The sequence below is a fragment of the Uranotaenia lowii genome, chromosome 2 (assembly GCF_029784155.1).
Source record: "Uranotaenia lowii strain MFRU-FL chromosome 2, ASM2978415v1, whole genome shotgun sequence".
Classification (NCBI taxonomy): Eukaryota; Metazoa; Arthropoda; class Insecta; order Diptera; family Culicidae; genus Uranotaenia; species Uranotaenia lowii.
The window spans coordinates 231,190,023-231,214,708 of NC_073692.1; the positions used below are offsets into that span (position 1 = coordinate 231,190,023).

Consider the following 24,686-nt stretch of genomic DNA (forward strand, 5'->3'; position numbering starts at 1 on the left):
AAAGATGTACCAAACGATTTCATAACATCAATATTGATCTAAAACTAAAATTTTGTCGATTATTTTCTAAGATTATGAAGTGGGATAATTTTCTACCAATTATTTCTAGTAAACACCACAACACGACGCGTTCCTTTATTTATAACAACGGTTTATGATATTTTATCAACGGTTCTAAAAATTAAGAAAAACTTAGAATTTTATTTCACGTGGTTCTCCAACACATCTTTTATTTGCCTGCTGTTGACTGGTTCGTTCTAGATTCTAGCTAGAGCATGGGTGGCCAACATTTTTAACAGGTGGGCCAAATTTCAGAAATGAGATTGGCTGGCGGGCCAAAAAATTTTACTGGAGTATTAAAAAAAATTATCACATTTTTTAAATCGCTACAAAAACATTTGCCTAAGTCACATCGAGTAAAGATTAAGTAAGCTTGCCAGACTGCACGGATATTTAATACAAAACTTGGGAAAAGTCCGGTCCGGTTCGGTTGCCCAGATTTGATTAAAAAATTCAATTCAATTTAATTCAATTCGATTTATTCACCTTTTTTGCCAAATCGAACAAAAAAATCAAATTATATTGTAAAATTTTGTTATTTATTCATCCAAAACGAGAATTTTTAAGTAAGTTTTATGAAAATAATCATGAAAGGTTTCGTGGCAATCTAAAATGCGATTTAAAATCTGCTGATAACTTTTGATGGACATTTTTTTCAAGTTTTTTTTTGCTATTGATATTTCCTGGAATTTTGGTCGCTAATTTTGAAATCAAATTCCCGGATTTTGCCAAGTTTTTTGATGAAAATAGTCCGGATTTTTTCGGCCCGGAAACGTGCTGAAAATTTTTTGGGAACCTTCGTATAGATTCAATTTAATTTAATAAGTCGTTTTTATTACTTGCATATTTTTACAAATTTTACTACATTTAAAAAATATTAGAAATATTACACAATACGAAATGAATTATCCCTCCCAACTTATGTACGTCAATCTTTTCAAGGCATTTAAAATCTCGTTTGTTTTTTATACCAGAAATGTCAAATGGCGTGACAAAATACAATGGACCTAAAGTCAATTAGGTTCAATTTTCGCGTTTGTTTGGATAACGTGCCGCTATTAAGCCTATTCCCTTTTATGATGGTCTTCAAATACAATAAAAATGACCGCCCATTTTCCAAAGTTTTCAAGTTAACCAATTTTCTTTAAAAAAATTATATTTGAAATACATAAAAAAACGCAGAATGGTACTGTTGAAAAAAAGAAGCGTTCACAAGCTTTTGACAATTAAAAGATTTTTTTTGTAACAAACTCTATTTATAACATAAATAATTTTGATTTTTCAAAGTACGGACGCGGACATCAATCTCAATTCAATCGAACATTGTCTTCATTTTTCGATATCTCGATTTGACAAGTGGATTTGGAAAGCCTTCTATGAACAAATTGAATACGAATTTGAGTCTTTTTTAATCATTGCACCTTTTTCGAGTCAACATTTTGCTAAAATAAAGTCGTTCTAGTTGAATGCTACTACCCAACTGTAAATTCTGTCTAGTTTTTCATTATTGATGTTCATAAATACAGAGCAAGATGCCAATTAAAATGTGTTTGGATTTGGTTAAATCTTTACAAATATACCCTTTTCTGTTAAAGCTTAGCAAACAATAAAAATTGGAAAATTCACAGAGCAAACTTTCGATATTTCACATAATTTGCAAAAGTTATTTAATTTGGGTGGATGAACTGAATTGTTGAAAAAGAATTCACTTCAATGGATGTTCAGATCTTTGTTTTGAATTTCGTTAGAGTAGATTTAGATATATTTTTTCAAATGGTATAAGCAGACCAAGAAAATTGATCAATTTTTAGGATATGTCTTTTCCAAAAAGAGCTTCGCGGGCCACAAAAAGTTGTTCTCGGGCCACATGTGGCCCGTGGGCCATAGTTCGGCCACCCATGTTCTAGAGTATATTATAAAGTGATAAACAGGAAATTGCAAAAAGCGCTTGATACCGCGCAAACAATTGTGCATCGGATGCGTTTTTCTATGCAGGTTCTACCTAAATAACTAAAGCTAGAACCTATCATTACGAACACCTGAAATTCATATTTCAGGAACTAATGGCTATCGAAAATACAAATCAAATGATTTGAAAAATAATTCTAAACTCAAAAACGATTTTTCTAGAGGTCAACAAAGTCATATCTATCGACAAAAAAACTAATTAATAATTCATGCAGTATGCAGTTGAATGGAGGGTTAAAGGTATATTTTCAATCAAAGCCATCGATTCATGTTGATTTTCGTTCATTTTGTTTCCTAGGCACAATTTTGCCGTTTGTTTGGATAACGTGCCGCTATTAAGCCAACCTAGATTTAAGTTTTATTCATTCAGACACCCTCCTTTGCCAGACGATGTTAAGATAATAAACTAAACTACCCCCATTCTGATACCGGCTAACTACATTTTCTTTGAAGTGCATTTTAAACATTGAAAATTAATCACATTTCACAAGTATCTCTTGAGAGATAATACGAACCGCAGGATAAAAAAAAGCAAGAATGACTCATTGAATCGAATATGCAATCTATTTTTGCATCAATGTAATTTGTTTGTACGTTTTTTAGTATTTGTATGTACAGTGAACGAAAATTTATTCTATTATAATTTATAAACACACTACTTGCGAATTATTCAGTGACAAAAGTAAGTAACCAAGAATAAAATACACAATAATTTTGCTCATGCAAGCGAAACAAGAACAGTACTCTATGTTGCCACGGATTTAACCATGGATAAGGTTTTGGAAGTTGAGCGTGTAGAAGGTGGAAGGAAAGAAGTGTAAAAAAAAGGAAATAGAAGAGAGGAAAAGAAGCATAAATTAGAAAATTATCAGGCATAATGGCCACCTTAAGGAAAACGCTTATTAAACCATAGAGAACAGCTGTAATATGTGAATTACATCATTGTTTCGTGTTCAGACACTCAAATAGTCTATGGCCTAATTGGATGAAACTTGAATAAGTAGATAAAAATGTTTAAAAATGCATTTTAAAATTTTTTGCCGAAAGCTGAAAATCAGTCACTGTAGAGGCATAATGAGAAACCCCCCGAGGCAGTATGAGCACCATTAATGAAGGCATAATGAGCGTTTTCTGCCGGGAAATCTAGCAGCGAATTCGACTCGATGAAGTCAACTGAGTAATAGAGCTACAGCTTAACTTGTATCGTCTGACGATTTGGCCTATTGGTTAGATGTCGGAGAAGTAATCAGTAGGCTCGAGTTCGATTCCTGGTCGAGGTGATTTTTTTTTCATTTATTCATGATCACGATTGCACTAAACGGTCAGGCGTAGATTCATCAAACAAAGCAATAACAAAGTAACAAAGCAATAACAAAATAATCTAGGTCTGTTTGTAGAATTCAAAGAATTAACACATGCTCATACATTTTGTTTCTGGTGTTTTGTTTGACGGATGATGCTTTGATGCTATTAGCCGTATAATGTAACAATAAAAAAAATCAATCATGAATGGTATGTGCAAATTGTAATTGTATTTGTAATTTCGCCAAGAATCTTCAATTGCCACTGAAACTTATGAGTACAGAAACCTCTTTTATTATAAAAAATGCATCTAAACATTACATCGCTTTTACAGCTTGATAGCATAGTAAAACCACTGACCACACTGACTGGACATTCGATTTTGTTTTCTGGATAATTTTTCCAACAGTACCCAATATCGATTCCAGATCGCATCGATCGATTTGAAGAAATGCTATCCCAGTTAGGAAATGCCACCCAACTTTGAAATGAAAACAGGCAATTTCTACGATAAAATCGGGCTAAACAGGTTCATTTTTCCTACAGGGCATTTTTGTCGAATTTTCAGGTTCGCTATCTGCCGTCGATATTGTGAACCTACAAAATCTGACCAAAAAAAATTAGACAGAAAATGGTTGAATTTTTGTTCTAAGTGTCAAGTCAGTGTGGTCGAAACACAGTGTGGTTGGTAATTCGTACGATTAGTTTTATAATCAGAAGATACCCTAACAGTAGCATGTTTGAGTTGAGGAAAGTGATTATTGAATGGAGATGGAAGAATAAGGAGCAAGTTTTAAAAGAATTTGGAAACAGGTTATTTTTAATCTTTTAAATGTATTTGTAGTGTGAACTGGTAATTCCTTAGTTTTAATAAAAAAATACTCTCCAGGAACCCACAAAATAAAGTGTATGAGTAGATTAGCCACAAAAAAAGCGTGTTTTTTCGTATTTTTTTCTTAGACTTTGAATAACTTAAAAATAAATGATTGTAACTGAATATTATCTGGAAATCATATTTGAATCACGTTACCAGCTTCCCATAACTATAAATTTTGCAAAAATCAAGAACAAAAGAGTTTTAGCGGGTTTAGAGATCATTTGATCCCAGGCGGTCTAAATCGATATATTTTATACGTTCTTCAAAGTCTACAAACTTGAAAAAAAATTTTTTAATTATAAAATACGTGTAATTTTGAGAATAAAAAAAATAGTCATCCGTGTCGTGACTGGACGTTTTGCGTGTTTAGCTGCACAACCTTCTGTGTCAAAATTCGTTTCTAAACTGACTGGATGATGGAGCCTTTCCGACTTCGTTAAGCTACATTTTTCTCTTTTTCGCTCGTGCGGAATTCATCATCGTTTTTTTCTCTCTCTCTCTCTCGTTCTCACATAAACGAAACCCGAAAGCGAAGACGTGTGTGTATATACAGTTTCTACCTACCGTTCTGCAAATCTTACCAACACTTCTGCATTTACTTTTACCTGACTGTTGCACCGTGCCAAATGCGCAAGTTATATTTTCATAAATTTTCTTTTTATTATCTTTCTTTGCCTTATACTCTACATCCTTCCTCTCCCCTACTCTTGTTAATTGAAACTCATTTACTTAACAGTGACATAAAATTTGGCTCTAGGCTCACAATTTTAATATTTAATAATCTTATATTTCCAGAATAAAACATCGAAAATCACACACTCTCTACCAGATTTGTCTCTCGGAGCAAAATATTTTTCTTATTTTACTTGAATTACTCGTGATTCATTCAATTTTGCCTCTTAGAGTAAACGATATTTTCCAAAATTGACTGCTCGAGGTTTATTAGAATCACTCGGGAATTTGTTAAATTGGCCTATCAGAGCAATATATATATTTCATAGCCGCTCGAGGCCTACTAAAATCATTCCCAACTCTTCCAATTCAGCCTCTCAAATACATTTTATAATTTTCTTTCCTTTATCTAAAATGGCCTATTGAGCCCTATCATAGTCAGACCAGGCCCACCAATGGTTGCTAAACCTAGAATCGAGTACATTCAGCAACATATTTATCAACCCATCATTTTTGTCGAATTTTCAGGTTCGCTATCTGCCGTCGATATTGTGAACCTACAAAATCTGACCAAAAAAAATTAGACAGAAAATGGTTGAATTTTTGTTCTAAGTGTCAAGTCAGTGTGGTCAGTGGTAAAACTATCGCTAACGGAACGGTGGTTGTACTTTTTGGCGGTAACACTTTATGTGTTTTGCTTATTCAAATATGAACGATATAAAATCATCATTTTCTACAACTTGCTTTAAATTGTTCAACGGATAAATCAAGCATAAGTTTACTTTTTTGGGCGAAGAATTAGCGTTGAGGAACAAAAATATTGAAAAAAGTGCGAAATAAGAATAGTACTTTTCTACAAAAGTTAATATTACTCCCTAAAATTTACTGTGTAAATGTGAATAGTAATGCTTTTACAAACTATTTGAATACTCTCTGCCGTCAAGAATTCTGTGTTTCGTATTTTATAAACCTAAAAATGCCAAAATATCACAAATTACGTCCATTTTCGAGTTCACTTTACAAAATTTGTTTATTGTCTCTGAAACGGCTTTGGCGGTTGATTAATTAAAAAGTACTGTTTTTTACACCACTTTTTTACATTTTTTGTGACCATCATCTTAAGAAATCTATACAGATAAAAATGAATTTCTGTCTGTCTGTCTGTCTTTCTGTCTGTTCCCTATAGACTCAGAAACTACGGAACCGATTTACGTGAAACTTGGCAGGTGGGAGTATTGGAGGCCGAGGAAGGTTCCTATTATAGTTTGGGACCCCTCCCCCTAACATCAAGGGGGGGAGGGGCCTCCCAAACAAAAGACAATTTTTTGCATAACTCGAGAACCAATCAAGCAAATGGTACAAATTGGGCATGGGGCATGGGGTGGTATTTGGGAATGGAGAATATTTCAATGAATATAAGGTACCCCTCCCTTCTCTCGGTAGGGTGATAGAAAGGGGGGAGGGGGGCTACCTTACAATTTTTCATGTAACTTGAAAACTATTCAAGATATTGGATCCAAATTTGGAATGGGAAGGTATTTTGATACGAAAAATGTTTCAATGATTATTTGAGACCCCTCCCTTTTTGCAGTTGAAAGGGGAAGGGCCTCTTTAATATTTTTTTACATAACTCAAAAACTTATAAAGCAAATGGAACCAAATTTGTCATGGGAAGGTATTTGGATACGAAAAATATTTCTATGATTATTTGAAACCCCTCCCTCTTTTCAGTAAGGAGATATAAAGGGGAGAGGGGCCCTCTTTTTAATTTTCAAATAACTCAAATACTAATCAAGCAAATTGAATCAAATTGGGCATGGGCGTATATTTGGGAACGTGACATGTTCTAATGATTGTTTGAGACCCCTTCCTTCTTCCAGCGGGGAGAAAGGAAAGAGGGAGGGAAGTTCCATACAATTGTTATTGCATAACTCAAGAACTACAACAGCAAATGGAACCAAATTTGGCATGGAACGATATTTGGGTACGAGAAATGCTCCTTTGAATATTTGGTATCCCTTAATCCCTTAATCCTTCAAAAAGGTGGATGAAAAGGGGGAGGAGAGGTCTCCCTTACAATTTTTAGTATAACTGGAGATCTGATCGAGTATATTTGAACCATGTTTGGCATGTGAGGGTATTTGGATACGAGAAATGTTTCTATTGTAAATTGAAGCCCCACCTTTTTTGAGCGGACAGATATAAAGGGGAAAGGGGGGCTACCATACATTTTTGAGTACAAAAAATCTTATATATTAAAAATGGAAGCGTTTTCTTTGTAATAACATCACGTATAAACGGTTGGTCGGAATGAAGTAAAATTTGGTATCCGCGGTTTTTTTTTGGGTCAGAGATGGTTTGTATAATAGTTTCAAGAATCTCATTTTTTATGGAAGGGAGGGGGGTCCCCATACTAAATCAACTTTAAATGGGAAAGCCGTACAATTTAGTACGATTTTCAAAAAATTCGATTCGCGAGCACGATGAAGTTAAGGACGTGTGGATGAAACAAAACATTTATTACGATTTATTTATTAAAAGGTAAAACGAAGTTTACCGGGTCAGCTAGTAAAAAATAAAAATCCATATGTGCATTAGATTGAGTCGATTTGGGGTCATTTTGGAATTTCTTAAACCCTGGTGTCTAAAAAGCTTCGTTTTGGTTCAAAACTCATCCATGATTTTTTGCAAAATTTATAAGTAACGTTTGCATGAGTAAATTTGAAATTTTAGGTTTGTATGGAAAAATTGAATATTTTGTACTGAAAAATCAACATCATTTTTGTTTCGTCTGTGGAACCGAACCAGCTGATGGCTTTTGTGCCAATTTATAAAATTCCTAATGGAAATTTACCGCTGAATAACTTTGTCGAAGACCGTAACTTCGTATCTTATTAAGAAAAAAAGTTGTTAGCTGTTTGACAGGGGTATGTCTTTTTGCACTGATAAACAATAAATTCAATTGACATCCCTGCTTGAGCCTCGCGAAGTGTTGCATGGAAAATCATCACGCAATACCTCGCTAGGCACTCTGCAGGGATGTCAATTGAATTTATTGTTTATCAGTGCAAAAAGACATACCCCTGTTAAACAGCTAATAACTTTTTTTCTTAATAAGATACGAAGTTACGGTCTTCGACAAAGTTGTTTAGCGGTAAATTTCCTTTAGGAATTTTATAAATTGGCACAAAAGCCATCAGCTGACTTGGTTCCATAGACGAAACAAAAATGATGTTGATTTTTCAGTACAAAATATTCAATTTTCCCATACAAACCTAAAAGTTCAAATTTACTCATGTAAACGTAACTTAAAAATTCTGCAAAAAATCATGGATGAGTTTTGGACCAAGACGAAGCTTTTAAGACCCCAGGGTTTGCGAAATTCAAAAATGACCCCAAATCGACTCAGTCTAATGTGCATGACTTTTCTCGAAGCGTTTGAGGATGAATAACTCAAGGGATTTAAAATCCTAGAAAAAGAAAAAAAAATCCCGAAGTTGCCCTGAACCGATCAAAATACATATTTTAGAATGAATCTTTTAGAATGTGTATCGTTCTTTAATTCTTTTGTTCTTTCCAAAGTTTGGTATTTAGCGCAAATTATTCCCCCTAGTAATCGACATCTAGCGGAAATGAAGACAATGATAGGAAAATACCCTTGGCGTGAAATGATGTTCAAAACAAATCGTATTCAGCTTTACCTACCGTGCGAGGAAGGTGGTTTGAATTTAATTGATCCAGAAGCCAAATCGAAAGCACTGTTTATCAATAATTTGATCAGAAATGATGATGAAGCTTATTTACTTGAACACCCACAAATTAACAGATTTTGTCAAAACACTAGGGAATGGATTGTGGAGGCGAGGAGAATCAAGGAAATTTTCTCAGCTTGATACATCGAACAAAATTTACTGGAGCTTCATCAATGGAAAATCGATAAAACCTTCGCCCATGGATCGTTTGAAATGGAAAGAAATATGGATAAATTCCAACTCTAAATTGATATCCAGCACCGATCGATCGAGCATGTTTATGCTCTTCAACGATCTTATTCCAAATAAAGGAAAATTAAGAGCTTACAACATCGGGAACCTACAAGATAGCAACTGCTCAGAATGCTCAGGAGGACAGCAACGAGCATAGAATAAAAAAATGCACAACTTCGAAATAGTTATGGAATTGGCTAGAAAATGTTCTGAGAACAAATTTAAAGTTGACCATTGATAAACCTGAAGATTTGTTAAGTGTGAGGTTAAATAGTAACGATAAATCCTTGAAAACAGGCGTATGGTTGGTAATTCGTACGATTAGTTTTATAATCAGAAGATACCCTAACAGTAGCATGTTTGAGTTGAGGAAAGTGATTATTGAATGGAGATGGAAGAATAAGGAGCAAGTTTTAAAAGAATTTGGAAATAGGTTATTTTTAATCTTTTAAATGTATTTGTAGTGTGAACTGGTAATTCCTTAGTTTTAATAAAAAAAATACTCTCCAGGAACCCACAAAATAAAGTTTATGAGTAGATTAGCCACAAAAAAAGCGTGTTTTTTCGTATTTTTTTCTTAGACTTTGAATAACTTAAAAATAAATGATTGTAACTGAATATTATCTGGAAATCATATTTGAATCACGTTACCAGCTTCCCATAACTATAAATTTTGCAAAAATCAAGAACAAAAGAGTTTTAGCGGGTTTAGAGATCATTTGATCCCAGGCGGTCTAAATCGATATATTTTATACGTTCTTCAAAGTCTACAAACTTGAAAAAAAATTTTTTAATTATAAAATACGTGTAATTTTGAGAATAAAAAAAATAGTCATCCGTGTCGTGACTGGACGTTTTGCGTGTTTAGCTGCACAACCTTCTGTGTCAAAATTCGTTTCTAAACTGACTGGATGATGGAGCCTTTCCGACTTCGTTAAGCTACATTTTTCTCTTTTTCGCTCGTGCGGAATTCATCATCGTTTTTTTCTCTCTCTCTCTCGTTCTCACATAAACGAAACCCGAAAGCGAAGACGTGTGTGTATATACAGTTTCTACCTACCGTTCTGCAAATCTTACCAACACTTCTGCATTTACTTTTACCTGACTGTTGCACCGTGCCAAATGCGCAAGTTATATTTTCATAAATTTTCTTTTTATTATCTTTCTTTGCCTTATACTCTACATCCTTCCTCTCCCCTACTCTTGTTAATTGAAACTCATTTACTTAACAGTGACATAAAATTTGGCTCTAGGCTCACAATTTTAATATTTAATAATCTTATATTTCCAGAATAAAACATCGAAAATCACACACTCTCTACCAGATTTGTCTCTCGGAGCAAAATATTTTTCTTATTTTACTTGAATTACTCGTGATTCATTAAATTTTGCCTCTTAGAGTAAACGATATTTTCCAAAATTGACTGCTCGAGGTTTATTAGAATCACTCGGGAATTTGTTAAATTGGCCTATCAGAGCAATATATATATTTCATAGCCGCTCGAGGCCTACTAAAATCATTCCCAACTCTTCCAATTCAGCCTCTCAAATACATTTTATAATTTTCTTTCCTTTATCTAAAATGGCCTATTGAGCCCTATCATAGTCAGACCAGGCCCACCAATGGTTGCTAAACCTAGAATCGAGTACATTCAGCAACATATTTATCAACCCATCATCGCACCAACAGTTGCTAACTTGATTCGAGAAATAGCATTCGAGCAGTAGGTTGTTACAGGATTCGAATATGTAGCAACCCGGTAGCAACACAGCCGGTCGTCGCTAGCAGAAAACAAACAAACACAAATACCGACCTGGATGGCAACAGTGGGTGCGAAAATCAGTAAGTAGATAAAAACGCAACCAATCAAAATATCTAAAATACCGACCAAAATAGCAACGTCCGGTGGGCTTGGTCTCACCCAACCAAATTTGCCTCCCGGAGCAAAATACTTTTATATAAGCATCCACTCAAGACCTATAGAATCACATGAGATTCTCCACAAAAGGAAATCATTATTTTTTAAAATTACCGCTCAAGGCCTATCAAATCTCTCTATATTCTATGAATTCGTCTCTAGAAGCAACATTTAATGGCCGCTCCAGCATTTTAGGATCAGAATTCTTTCAATGTTGCCTCTCGGAGCAAACATATTTAATGGCGGCTCGAGTCCAATTAGAATCAGCGGTGTTTAAACTCGCCTCGGAAAGAATCATTCGGCTGATTTTTTCCGAGTTTAACTTGTTGTGTTGATTTTATCTTCGTTCCAATCATGACGTGATTGCACACAAAACGAAGAGAACAGTTCCGAGTTGATGTTTTCCCCTCCTCGCAGGAATAAAATCACACCAATGAAACAACAGAACGAAGCTTACCGTACACGAATGCTCACGAGCGATCGTTGCCCGACGGACCGAGTTAACATTCCTCGCACCCTTATCTCGCTCGTTTCCCGTTCCCTTGTATCTATCACTTTTAGCCACGCCCCCATGCGTTGTCCGATTGATGTGTTCGGCTGCCGAACGAAAACGATTTTTTCTTTAATTCGCTGAACTGTTTGTTTGCTTCGCTGATGTTTCTCCCCCGATTGCTGTTTACTCCTGCCGAGTTTACCCGAAGCTTACTTCCTGATGCTTTCCGAGTTGAACTTTAGATAGCATCATTGCAGATTGAGTTTAACGAAATAAAATCGTTCTGCAAAGAAGGGCAAAGTGCGAGTATGTAGACTCGCGATTTTAACATCTCTGATTAGAATCACTCGAGATTCTTTTTGAATTTTGCCACTCGGAGCAGAACTAAAAATTTAGTTTTTATGCATGAATCACTCAAAAATTTTGGTACTTGCCACTCGAAGCAAGTACTTGGCCACTCGAAGCCAATTAGAATCACTTGAGATTCTTTCAATGTTGCCTCTCGGAGCAAACATATTTTCAAAATAGCCGCTCAAGGCCATTCAGAATCACTCGAGATTCTTTTTAATTCTGCCACTCGGAGCAAAATTATTCATTTCTTATCCAAGAATCACTCAAAATTCCTGGTACTTGCCACTCAAAGCAAGTATTTGGCCCTTCGAAGCCAATTAGAATCACTCGAGATTCTTTCAATGTTGCCTCTCGGAGCAAACATATTTTCAAAATGGCCGCTCGAGGCCATTCAGAATCACTCGAGATTCTTTTAATTCTGCCACTCGGAGCAAAATTATTCATTTCTTATCCAAGAATCACTCAAAATTCTTGGTACTTGCCACTCGAAGCAAGTATTTGGCCACTCGAAGCCAATTAGAATCGCTCAAGATTCTCTTTTATTTTGAAGGTTGTGCAGCTAAACACGCAAAACGTCCAGTCACGACAATGGCACAGTTGGTAGGTTCGAATAGAGGTAAGAAAGAACACAGGTTTTGCTCCGAGTGGCAAAATAAAAGAGAATCTTGAGCGATTCTAATTGGCTTCGAGTGGCCAAATACTTGCTTCGAGTGGCAAGTACCAAGAATTTTGAGTGATTCTTGGATAAGAAATGAATAATTTTGCTCCGAGTGGCAGAATTAAAAGAATCTCGAGTGATTCTGGATGGCCTCGAGCGGCCATTTTGAAAATATGTTTGCTCCGAGAGGCAACATTGAAAGAATCTCGAGTGATTCTAATTGGCTTCGAGTGGCCAAATACTTGCTTTGAGTGGCAAGTACCAGGAATTTTGAGTGATTCTTGGATAAGAAATGAATAATTTTGCTCCGAGTGGCAGAATTAAAAAGAATCTCGAGTGATTCTGAATGGCCTTGAGCGGCTATTTTGAAAATATGTTTGCTCCGAGAGGCAACATTGAAAGAATCTCAAGTGATTCTAATTGGCTTCGAGTGGCCAAGTACTTGCTTCGAGTGGCAAGTACCAAAATTTTTGAGTGATTCATGCATAAAAACTAAATTTTTAGTTCTGCTCCGAGTGGCAAAATTCAAAAAGAATCTCGAGTGATTCTAATCAGAGATGTTAAAATCGCGAGTCTACATACTCGCACTTTGCCCTTCTTTGCAGAACGATTTTATTTCGTTAAACTCAATCTGCAATGATGCTATCTAAAGTTCAACTCGGAAAGCATCAGGAAGTAAGCTTCGGGTAAACTCGGCAGGAGTAAACAGCAATCGGGGGCAGGGTTGCCAACATTTATTTTCAAAAATCAGGGAACTTGCGAAATAAAATCAGGCAAAATCAGGCTACGTTAAAGTAACGGAAATTTCGCTCAAAGTGATGACCTTTTTTTTTTTTTTTTTGGTCATCGCTCCACATTTTCACTCCAATATGTGTTGTGAGCCTGCTTAGTTGAATAATTCTGCTGCATCAAATCAATCAAAAGATAAAAAGATTCCCTTCAATTCTCTTTTTCAATAAGAATTAACGGGAATCTTTCGATTGCTTGGATTCAACCACATTTTCACCTTTTCACTTCAGCTATGGTACCTACTTCAGTTTCTTACTACCCATTTTTCATGACATTCGCAAAAATCAGGCAAAATCAGGCAGATTTTCAAAAATCAGGGAAAATCAATGGCTTTTCAGGTTGTCAGGCAGAGCCTCGAAAAATCAGGCAACGCCTGAAAAATCAGGCACATTGGCATCTCTGATCGGGGGAGAAACATCAGCGAAGCAAACAAACAGTTCAGCGAATTAAAGAAAAAATCGTTTTCGTTCGGCAGCCGAACACATCAATCGGACAACGCATGGGGGCGTGGCTAAAAGTGATAGATACAAGGGAACGGGAAACGAGCGAGAGAAGGGTGCGAGGAATGTTAACTCGGTCCGTCGGGCAACGATCGCTCGTGAGCATTCGTGTACGGTAAGCTTCGTTCTGTTGTTTCATTGGTGTGATTTTATTCCTGCGAGGAGGGGAAAACATCAACTCGGAACTGTTCTCTTCGTTTTGTGTGCAATCACGTCATGATTGGAACGAAGATAAAATCAACACAACAAGTTAAACTCGGAAAAAATCAGCCGAATGATTCTTTCCGAGGCGAGTTTAAACACCGCTGATTCTAATTGGACTCGAGCCGCCATTAAATATGTTTGCTCCGAGAGGCAACATTGAAAGAATTCTGATCCTAAAATGCTGGAGCGGCCATTAAATGTTGCTTCTAGAGGCGAATTCATAGAATATAGAGAGATTTGATAGGCCTTGAGCGGTAATTTTAAAAAATAATGATTTCCTTTTGTGGAGAATCTCATGTGATTCTATAGGTCTTGAGTGGATGCTTATATAAAAGTATTTTGCTCCGGGAGGCAAATTTGGTTGGGTGACTATGATAGGGCTCAATAGGCCATTTTAGATAAAGGAAAGAAAATTATAAAATGTATTTGAGAGGCTGAATTGGAAGAGTTGGGAATGATTTTAGTAGGCCTCGAGCGGCTATGAAATATATATATTGCTCTGATAGGCCAATTTAACAAATTCCCGAGTGATTCTAATAAACCTCGAGCAGTCAATTTTGGAAAATATCGTTTACTCTAAGAGGCAAAATTGAATGAATCACGAGTAATTCAAGTAAAATAAGAAAAATATTTTGCTCCGAGAGACAAATCTGGTAGAGAGTGTGTGATTTTCGATGTTTTATTCTGGAAATATAAGATTATTAAATATTAAAATTGTGAGCCTAGAGCCAAATTTTATGTCACTGTTAAGTAAATGAGTTTCAATTAACAAGAGTAGGGGAGAGGAAGGATGTAGAGTATAAGGCAAAGAAAGATAATAAAAAGAAAATTTATGAAAATATAACTTGCGCATTTGGCACGGTGCAACAGTCAGGTAAAAGTAAATGCAGAAGTGTTGGTAAGATTTGCAGAACGGTAGGTAGAAACATGGTTGCCACATGTACAGATTTATCTAGACCGGTACAGATTTTTTAGCTCCTTTTTGGTACAGAATCTGTACGTACAGATGACAGATTTTCAAAATTTGGTACAGATTTGTACAGATTTTTGACTTTTAAAAACTGAAAAAAAGTTTTTCCATTTTGTTTTTATTGAGTTTATTGAAAACTTTATAGAAAATAAGTCAAAAGTTATCCTTTATTACTCTGACGGTGGGAGTTCCTTACTGGGAATTACACGATGGAACAATTAGATTTCAAAATTTGCTACTAATAATTAAATATCCGATTATAATCCCCCACTCGTCAGCAGTGGTTGAGCGCATTTTCTAGCAAGTAAATGCCAATAAAACCAAAGTTCGTAATCGTTTGAGTGTTGACACATTGGACGCTATCCTTAGAACGAAATGTTATTTAAGATAAAACGGCGGATCGAAAAATGTCTTATTAAATGTGACGCTCAAAAATCGTTTTAACAAAACTTTGTATAAATATCATGAACATTAGCAAGTGATTGTTATGAAAAATATTTTTTGATGTTGAACTGATGAATGTGATGATGAACTTTGTTTTCTTCGGTACAGATTTTGGTACAGATTTTTGAGTTTTCGATACAGATGAAAAAGATTTTTTCAATGAGCGGTACAGATTTAGATGTGGCAACGTTGGGTAGAAACTGTATATACACACACGTCTTCGCTTTCGGGTTTCGTTTATGTGAGAACGAGAGAGAGAGAGAAAAAAACGATGGTGAATTCCGTACGAGCGAAAAAGAGAAAAATGTAGCTTAACGAAGTCGGAAAGGCTCCATCATCCAGTCAGTTTAGAAACGAATTTTGACACAGAAGGTTGTGCAGCTAAACACGCAAAACGTCCAGTCACGACAATCCGGTATGTTTAGTGTTAAGAGATGCTCCTCTTGTACTAAGGAATTTGATATTTGAGTTGTAATATTTTACCAAATTGTTTACTTTCTTCATTAACATGACGTGAAATAATGAAACAAACATTCTGGGTTGATTTTGAATCAGAAAAACTGATTGGAGTTCAAAAACATTGATTTTATTTTCCAGTTAACCGCACTTTTTTCAGTTTTAAGTCGTAGATGGCAGCACTATCTTGCAGTTAAAACCAAATTTATTCTCGATATTGATTTTTTGGAGTTATTGGCCCATATTATTCATTTTGAGGTAGTTTTCCAAAACGTTTTTGTTGGAGTTAACGCTGCAGAAAGCTTTTCGGGATTTGCGAAAAATTACCAGCACAAGACTGCCGTAATATGCCGAAGTGACGTATATGCCATTTCCAGATCTCGTCATTAAGAGTGTCTTTCTCCCTTCCCCCACTTTCCACTTCTCCGGGACCCCTCATAAAATGTGATCTGTATACAGTATCACATTTCATGATTAGTCGTGGAGAAGTGGAAAGTGGGGGAAGGGACACCCTTAATGACGAGATCTGGGTATGGCATATACGTCACTACGGCATATCACGGCAGAAGAATATACCATCGCCAAAGTTTTCCTGCTCAACTAAACTTCCGATTCAATTGCAAATCATACTACTAATACTTCTATAGGTGCCTGTTTCATCAAGCCATCGAAAAATACAACATTATTCTGATTATCGGTCCAAGAAATTAACTTTCTAGTGACCTTGATGCAACTCTAAGTTTTTGAGCTATTGATTCTTGAATTTCTAAGGCGTTCACACGGTAGAAAGTACTTATTTCTTGACCAAAATCATACAGCACACCTTGATAGTTCCGGATAGCCGAAAATGGGTCTCAATTCCGTTTAATCGCAAGATAGTGCTGCCATCTATAATATAAAAAAGGAGAAATAGTGTTTGGCTGTTAAAAAACATTAGTATTTTTGAATCCCAACATGTTTTTTGGAATCAAATTAAGCATAGAATCTATGTTTCATTCACGTCAATTTATGTTAATGAAGAAATTTAGCAGTTTGATGAAGGATTATAGCTCAAATATCCAATTCCTTAGCGCTAGAGGAGCGTCTCTTAAAACCCATTCTAAAGTCTTTGAAATACTAAAAAGCGCCTTAAAATGCAGTTCAGTATCGATTTAAGTAAAAGGCGAATGCGCCAACATTTCAATTTCGAGAAAACCGCGTTTAAAATTTGACAGCTCCATAAGCGCCCAGACAAAATATTATTTAGTTATCTCAATATCTCGAACACAAACCATCCATCTGACAAGTGAGTATTTTCAAAACGTAGGTTTTATAACGTAATTTTTCATCTCGATAACTCGATTTGTTTACCCGTACCCTAGGCTGTAATGGGTCACGGCGACGGCATGCATTACTGTGTTTTTGGAAGTTGACAGTTTGGAAACAGACTCTAAACTAACATAAACCTGAAAGGGCGGTTGCACGTAGCCGTATTCGATATGAGATCATAGAAAATAAATTAAAAGGTGGTTCAATATCGTATACTTTTTCTTTGATGATCCATGTTGATAAGGTGAATGAGAGTTAAAACACTTGCCCTCCCTTCCGTTGGACAACAACAGCATTGCGCAGTGGAAATATCACAAATTTAAATATTGATTTTCCCACTTTTTCACCACGCACAAGTTAGATTAGAATTGACAGTATTGTAACTGAATTGTACAAGAATTAGTTGGATGAGGATGTTACCAATTGGCACATGGTTAAATATTCAATGTTCAATGTGCTACTAGGCAAGGTAAAGTAATCGTATTCTTCTCCCCAATGCTCTAGTAAGTGTGCATTTGCGGTTTATGAATTTCGAAGGCTTATTCTTAAATCAAGCATTTTACAAGAACTAGAGGCTTATTGGATCAGAATGCTGTTTGGTCAGTTTCCTGTCATGAATTATTCCTTTTCGTTTCAATACTTTTTGATAGATTTGTCTATTTTTTTGTTAGGTGTGAAATTCAAATAATGAAGTAAAAGATAGATAATAGTCCAGGGAAATAATATTGGAGGTTTATAAATAGGAGTGTAATTTATTTCATTCAAAACAGATCGAGGAAAGTTACTCTGAGAAGTTGTTGAGAGTTCGAGATTTTAGAAGAACAGCATTGTCATTATCGGTATGGTCCGGTTATTAAGTTCGATTATTAATTCAATCATTCTAATTATTTTATTGTATGTATAACGTAAAATTATTAGAAAAGCTGGAGTGATAGACACCTTTGATTAGAAATTCTGTTTTATGGTATCCAAGTTGTTGATATAATAACAGAGTAGTCGCGTATTTACTCTGAATTCCCAAAAAACACCTTGGGAAACATCTTCAATTACCCAATCCATCTAATGTAGTTCTTTCTCGTTTTAATACTTTTTTTTTTTGTAGTTCGATCTATAGCTCGATTAGGTCTGAAATTCAAATTATGACGTAGAAGGTAGAAGGTATCATTTTGATAATCAAGAAGCTACTCGTCCAGAAAAATAATATCGGAGTTTTAAAAATTGACATTCATTTTTATCAAACCAAAGATTGAGGAAGGTTGTTTTGAGAAGTTGTTCAAAATTAGCAATGAGGTTTTAGAAGAACAGCATCGCCATTTGCAGTATAGTATATATCCTGTTATTTTGATAAGTCACAAATGGACAAATGTTTCCATAGGAAAATTCTATTTTCCAAAAAATCAAAACAATATCGCGAGATTCTGATTTCAAGACTCAAATGGATCGTTTATTCCATTTTTTATTTTCTTCATTGTTTTACCAGACATTTTCTGACGGATTTGTTGATGGAAACAATATTGTTCTCATGAATCGTCCGAAATTCTTTAGAAATCGCATTTCTAGGTTCATGCCTGAAATATTGTACCTCGCGTAGCTTTCGATCTCATCGATAGAACTTTTCAAAAACTTCAGACATGCTAGCTCAATATTTCAACAATCTCCTTCAAAATTTCAATCAAAAGTGTAGCGTAGTTTCTGGGATACTGCAGTTTGAATGAGAAAAGTCCAAAAAGTCCAATTTTCGTAGAATTACTGTATCTCAGGCCACACAAGCTCCAGAAAGCTCAAATTGTGTAATATAATAGTGTGATAGATCTTTCTATTGCAAAAAAATGATACAAAAATATCATCAGAGTTATAAGTTATGGAAGTTCAAAGTCGAAGTGACAGTGCAAGTGCTTCCAATTTCTATACAATTATGAACGATACTGTACTACATACTACACATTATTTTCTTTCAAAATCAAACGCCAAAAGCTCATCTTATCGGTACGGGTTATGAAACAACAATTTATGTTTTTTTAGCTTGACTCTGAAACTCTACCAGGTCCCGTTCAGTGTTCAGCTGGTCTAATCTGACGCCTCTTACTAAACCTTACGTGTCTGTTGGTCAAACAAATCAAAGCCTCACGTAAAATGGCTTTACAGAAAGCATTCCAACAAAAAAAAATAAACAAGTAAACAGTAAACTTCCACCTGACTGAAATTCCAACCCACGGAATTAGGTAACGCTTGAACCTTGTCGACGGTAAAAACAACTGTAACATAGTCATAGTATTAAATAAATTAGATTAAATTGATCAAGGAATTACCCTATATTAAAAAAAACCACTGATGCAATTAATTCCATTTCTTCACTCAGGAACTCGCAACCATGGCCAGCCCCGAACGCTGGTCACACTCATCTTTGGGACGGTCCTGGGCTTCATGTTTGCCACCTTTATCACCTCCAATAACAGTCGGGTGCCATCGTTTCCGGAGTACTACCATTCGCGTGGTTCTCCCCCTCCTATCGTTAGTGATCCTCACACAGGACACGATCTGAAGGATGCAGCAGGGCCGGAGAAAGACGTTGGGTTTCATGCGGCCCACGAAGAAGCTCACGCTCACGAGAACTCCTCAATGGCGAATCAGTTGCAGCGAGAAGTACGGGTTCTGTGTTGGATCATGACCAACCCTAGCAATCACAAAAAGAAAGCACTGCATGTCAAGCGAACCTGGGGTGCGCGTTGCAACAAACTCATTTTTATGAGCTCCAAAGAAGGTAACATATTGATGCTTGTTAAAATGTAAATACACAGAGCTAACTCATTTTTTTATGTAGATCCACTGTTGGATTCAGTTGCTCTTCCTGTCAGCGAGGGACGGGATAATCTTTGGGCCAAAACCAAAGAGGCATTTAAGTACATTTATCAGCATCATCTGGACGATGCAGACTGGTTTCTTAAGGCTGATGATGACACGTAAGTTGAAATAAATTTAAAGTTTTAAAGTTAGAAGGTATTCTTCAACCATTCATTTAAAATAGATACGTGGTGCTGGAGAATCTTCGATACATGCTGTATCCATACTCAGCGAGCTTTCCAATTTATTTCGGTTGCAAATTTAAACCTTTTGTGAAGCAAGGGTACATGTCCGGGGGCGCAGGCTACGTTCTTAGCAAAACTGCCGTCAAGAGATTCGTGGAAGAAGCCATCCCTAACCAAAACTGTCGACAAGATCACAACGGAGCTGAAGATGTCGAAATGGGTATGAAGACAATAAACAAAAAAAAAAATACTAAGCATCTAACATCATTCTCTGATTTCTTAAAGGAAAATGCATGGAAGTGGCTAAGGTGTTAGCTGGTGACTCTAGAGATTCGCTCGGACGGGGACGATTTTTCCCATTTGTTCCGGAACATCATCTTATACCCAATCACGTAGATAAAGATTTTTGGTACTGGAAATATATCTACTATAAAACAGATGAGGTAAGTTTCGTACGAAAAACGCACCATACTGTCCTTCTTACTCATACTTTTCTTTCCATTTCATCAGGGTCTTGATTGCTGTTCGGACAATGCCATATCGTTCCACTACGTATCCCCGAACCAGATGTACGTTCTGGACTATCTAGTCTATCATCTGCGGCCGTACGGAATTGTCGCACATTCGCAACCGTTGCCAAAGAAGCTGTCGCTTAACGAAATCGTTCAGTCGGACGATCGGAGTAAAACCACGGAAAATCCGTTGGCTGGAGGTACCAGTAAAGATTCAGACAAGGGCGAAGCCCAGATCACCAAAGATAATAATGAAGAGCTCAACGATAATGCTCTTTTCGAATGAAAAGATTAGATGGAATCCAACTCTAAGCAGTTTCGTGACAAATAGCTAACGAAAATCGACAACGTGTGCGTGTGTGTAAGGAGCTTAGCATCAATATCACAGTCAAATAATATTGAAAACAAAAGTGGACTAGAGTGTGATCTGTGTGAACGATATTTTTGTTTACAACTACCATCGAGTGCATGTACAAAGTGTTTCTTAGAAAGTAGGAATCAAATTTTTGCGCCATCTTAGTTAAGTACTATAAAGCCGATATACCAAAGTTTTTGTTTTAATGAGCCAGTAGTTCAATAAGCAACTCATTCCTTATCCTATTATATCTAACGAATCTCATAATATAAAATTTCAATAAAATTAACAACGTAAAATGACTCTCGGACCTTTTTTCAAAAAAAAAAAAAAAGAAAGAACTTATTCTGATAATAAAAAAACGTATAATGATTGTTGCGACCATCCCGTTTAATAAAAGAAAGTAACTTCATCCAAAGACCAACATATCTAGCCCATATCCTTTTCATGAATTTATCCATGGAGAAATCGCATGACTGCCTTTCGTCCTCAATAGTGCCGAGAGTTTGCGTGCGTCCCCTGGTCGCAAATATCGACGAAATAATCTTTTGTTTTAATTTTTAATTTTTTTACGTATCAGCACGATCAATCAACAAAAGTTGGAGTTCGGAAAATGTCAAAAAACATAGTGCAGAACTGAGATTTTTTAGACACCAAGTATGTTCAAAGAAATGATAATCTGTAGGGGAGAATGAGGATACTTGATCCCTGGGGATACTTGATTCCTTAGCTATATCTCGAAACTGGAATGTCTTACAAAGATCAAATGTTCTAGAAAAATGTGCCAAAACGAGCAAAATAACAATGCTTGTAGTTTAAAAAATTTTAACAAAATAATTGTTTGAGTTATTGAACTTTGTTTGAAAAATTTCACAAAATGTAACTTGAAGATCTTTTTTCATCACTTTAAAATGTTCCTTACATGGGAAAATTATGAAAAAAAATATTTGTTCCAATGTATCAATCGTTCGAGCGTAAAATGAACTTCATAATGCCATATTTTCAAAGCAATGGAAAACTCTCAACTTTTTTCAGAAAAAGTTTTCTAAAATGTTGATTATGGGTACAATTGATCCCCTAGAGTTGGGTACAATTGATCCCCCTTCCAAATGGCATATTCTTTTTCTGAATTGATCGTTATGATTGCTGATCACGAAATTACTAATATTTATCCAAAAACTAATATTTATCAAACAATTGTCTGAAGAAAAGAGCAAAAATAATTAATTTTCTCTTAATTATAAAGTTTAAGTTTGCAATGTTATTAGCGTTGAGACAAAGTTATAGAATTTTCTTCTTATGTCTGCTATAAATTGTGAAATGAAATCAAACATGACCAAAATAGTCAATTAACATCCTATCTTGGGGTTTTGTTTGATTTCTATAAAGGATTAGGGCTTCCTGAAAACTTCAGAAAAATCGCAATTTTTTTACTCCCACGAAAATGCTTCTAGTTCATCAACGGGTTCAAGTATCGTTCTAATTTTTGGAGCATAGAAACTTGAAGTTACAAGCTGTCAGAAAATGTCAAAGAGTGCAAGTTGCTAAATTTTTCCAAAAAGATATGGTGAAAATAAGAAAAGAGGATCAAGTATCCCCACTCTCCCCTATATAAAAAGCAATTTCTGTGGGTTTGTTTGTTTGTTTGTCCTCTATAGACTCAGCCGTCTTATGGGCTAGAGAGCTGAAATTTGGCATGGATGCTCATTAGGACCAGGAATGATGAAAAATGTTCTTAGATTTTCGGATGACCCCTTCTGAAGGGGGTCGCCCATACAAGACAAATATTGTTTTCGCGATATTGACGTTACTTTTCATCGGATTGGGATGAAAATTTGCACATAGGAGCTTTGAGAGATCAGAAACCGATTCCAGGCATTGAATTTCATGTCAGAGGTCGGCAAAAGGGATCGTCCATATTAACTATTCTGTGTTTTTAATAAATTGACGTTATTATGCATTGGATTGATATGAAAATTTGCACATGAGTATTTTGAGGGACGAGCAATCGATTCCAGGTATTAAATTCAGAGTCGGGGGTCGGCAAAAGGAGTCGTCCATATAAACTTTTTAATGTTTTTACGATATTGGCGTTATTATGCATTGTATTTAGATGAAAATTTGCAGACGGGATTTAAAGGAACGGACAACCGATTTCAGTTATCACTTTTTGTAGAAGGGGTCGGCAAAAGGGGTCGCCCATATCAACTGTTCAATGATTTTGCGATATTGGCGTTATTATACATCGGATTGTGATGAAAATTTGCATAAGAATAATTTGAGGAACGATCAATCGATTCCAAGATTCAAATTCAGGATCAAAGATCGGCCAAAGCGGTCGTCCATATTATCACTGTTTTTTGCGAAATTAATGCTTAAATAAATTGGATTAAGATGGAAACTTGGTACATGGGATTTTCAAGGAACGAGTAATTGATTTCAATAGTCGAATATTAATTCAGAGGTCTGCGAAAGGGGTCGTCCATATAAACTGTTCAATGTTTTGCGGTATTCATGTTATTGTGCATTGGATTGAGATGAAAATTTCCACATAGAAGTTTTGCGAGACGCTCAATTGTCTCAGATTTCAAATCTCGAGTCAGGGGTCGGCAAAAATGGTCGTCCATATTATCTGTTCACTGTTTTTGCTATATTGGGGAGTTTTCTGCGAGTCGAGTGACGTGACTCACAAAATTTCACTTCTTTATCCTGATTCTAGAAAATGTTTCAGAGAAGAAACGTTAGTATGAATGAGCTCCGAAAATCAATCACAGGACATTTGAGCTGAAACTTCTAGCCTAGAATTTTAGGTCGTCAGCATAGCATAGCTTTGGGCCGTCGAGGAGTGAGAGCACATCGTTGAAGTAGGTTAAGACGATAATCGGTCCTAAATGGCTTCCCTGAGGCACACCAGAAGAGACAGAGAGTTTTCTGGAGAAAGAGTCTCTCGTGCTAACTGTTATTTTCAGATAGGTAGCCCCGAAACCAATCAAGAAGAGTTCCACAGAAACCTAGGCGTTCGAGCTTTCCAATGACAATATCGTGGTTGACTCTGTTGAATGCCGCAGAAAAATCGATATAAATAAGGAATGTATACGAAAAAGATGCAACACTCTGTTTTGTACATAAATTTTGAATGTATGGATGGAAATAGATGAAATTTTAAGAGAACCTACCTTTTAATGTAATATTTACACGTGCAATTTTTTGTTATGTTCTGAGTTCTGGAAAGTGGTTTTTAAGATAGCGTCAATTACAGAAATTTTTTGATTTTAATTTTTGGGCAACACGTGCGTCATCTATAATGCATACAATAAACTACCCTTTTTTCAACTCAAGGCTATTCTTTATTACGTTTTCTTTTTCTTGAAGCTTTACCTCCAAAATAACTCAAAATTTTGAATTTGATCGAAGTTATAACAAATTTAGTCGATTGTCCTCCTTTGGCACAAAAACAACATATTTGACTTTTTATCACTCCACCACAGTTTTTGCGTAATTGCACGATTCCAGATCCAACTTAAACAGATCATAAACTTTCTGGGACCAATTGAAGTGCCTTCCAGGTAAAAGGGTCGCATTTGGGGGCAGTTTTTTTGTATTTCTAGCCATTAATCGTGTAATTTATTTATTATAATTTTTTTATGAGTGATTTGGAGTTTCCAGCTCGTTAGCCTTCTTAAGTTTTATTTAGACATTAAATTTTTCATTTTTTTTTCTCCTCGTTAATCTCCGCGAAATACAGGCAAGACTTGTCAACGAACAGTTTCTGGTTGGAATCCTGCCAAGTGACTGCTAAAGAGTTCGTTTTGCTGTCCATTACGATTTTTTTTTTC

General features: G+C 35.8%; 1 protein-coding gene across 1 annotated transcript in view; it reads left to right on the top strand.

The window, feature by feature from the left end:
• Positions 1-21,152, top strand: part of LOC129745242 (glycoprotein-N-acetylgalactosamine 3-beta-galactosyltransferase 1-like) — a 43,440-nt gene extending 22,288 nt beyond the window's left edge. Inside the window, exons 3-7 of the mRNA XM_055738187.1 lie at positions 19,317-19,718; positions 19,779-19,917; positions 19,983-20,203; positions 20,269-20,426; positions 20,494-21,152. Of these exons, the coding sequence (XP_055594162.1) occupies positions 19,317-19,718; positions 19,779-19,917; positions 19,983-20,203; positions 20,269-20,426; positions 20,494-20,781 (1,208 nt within the window). The 3' untranslated portion in view covers positions 20,782-21,152. The remainder of the gene's footprint in view (positions 1-19,316; positions 19,719-19,778; positions 19,918-19,982; positions 20,204-20,268; positions 20,427-20,493) is intronic.
• Positions 21,153-24,686: the final 3,534 nt, after the last annotated feature.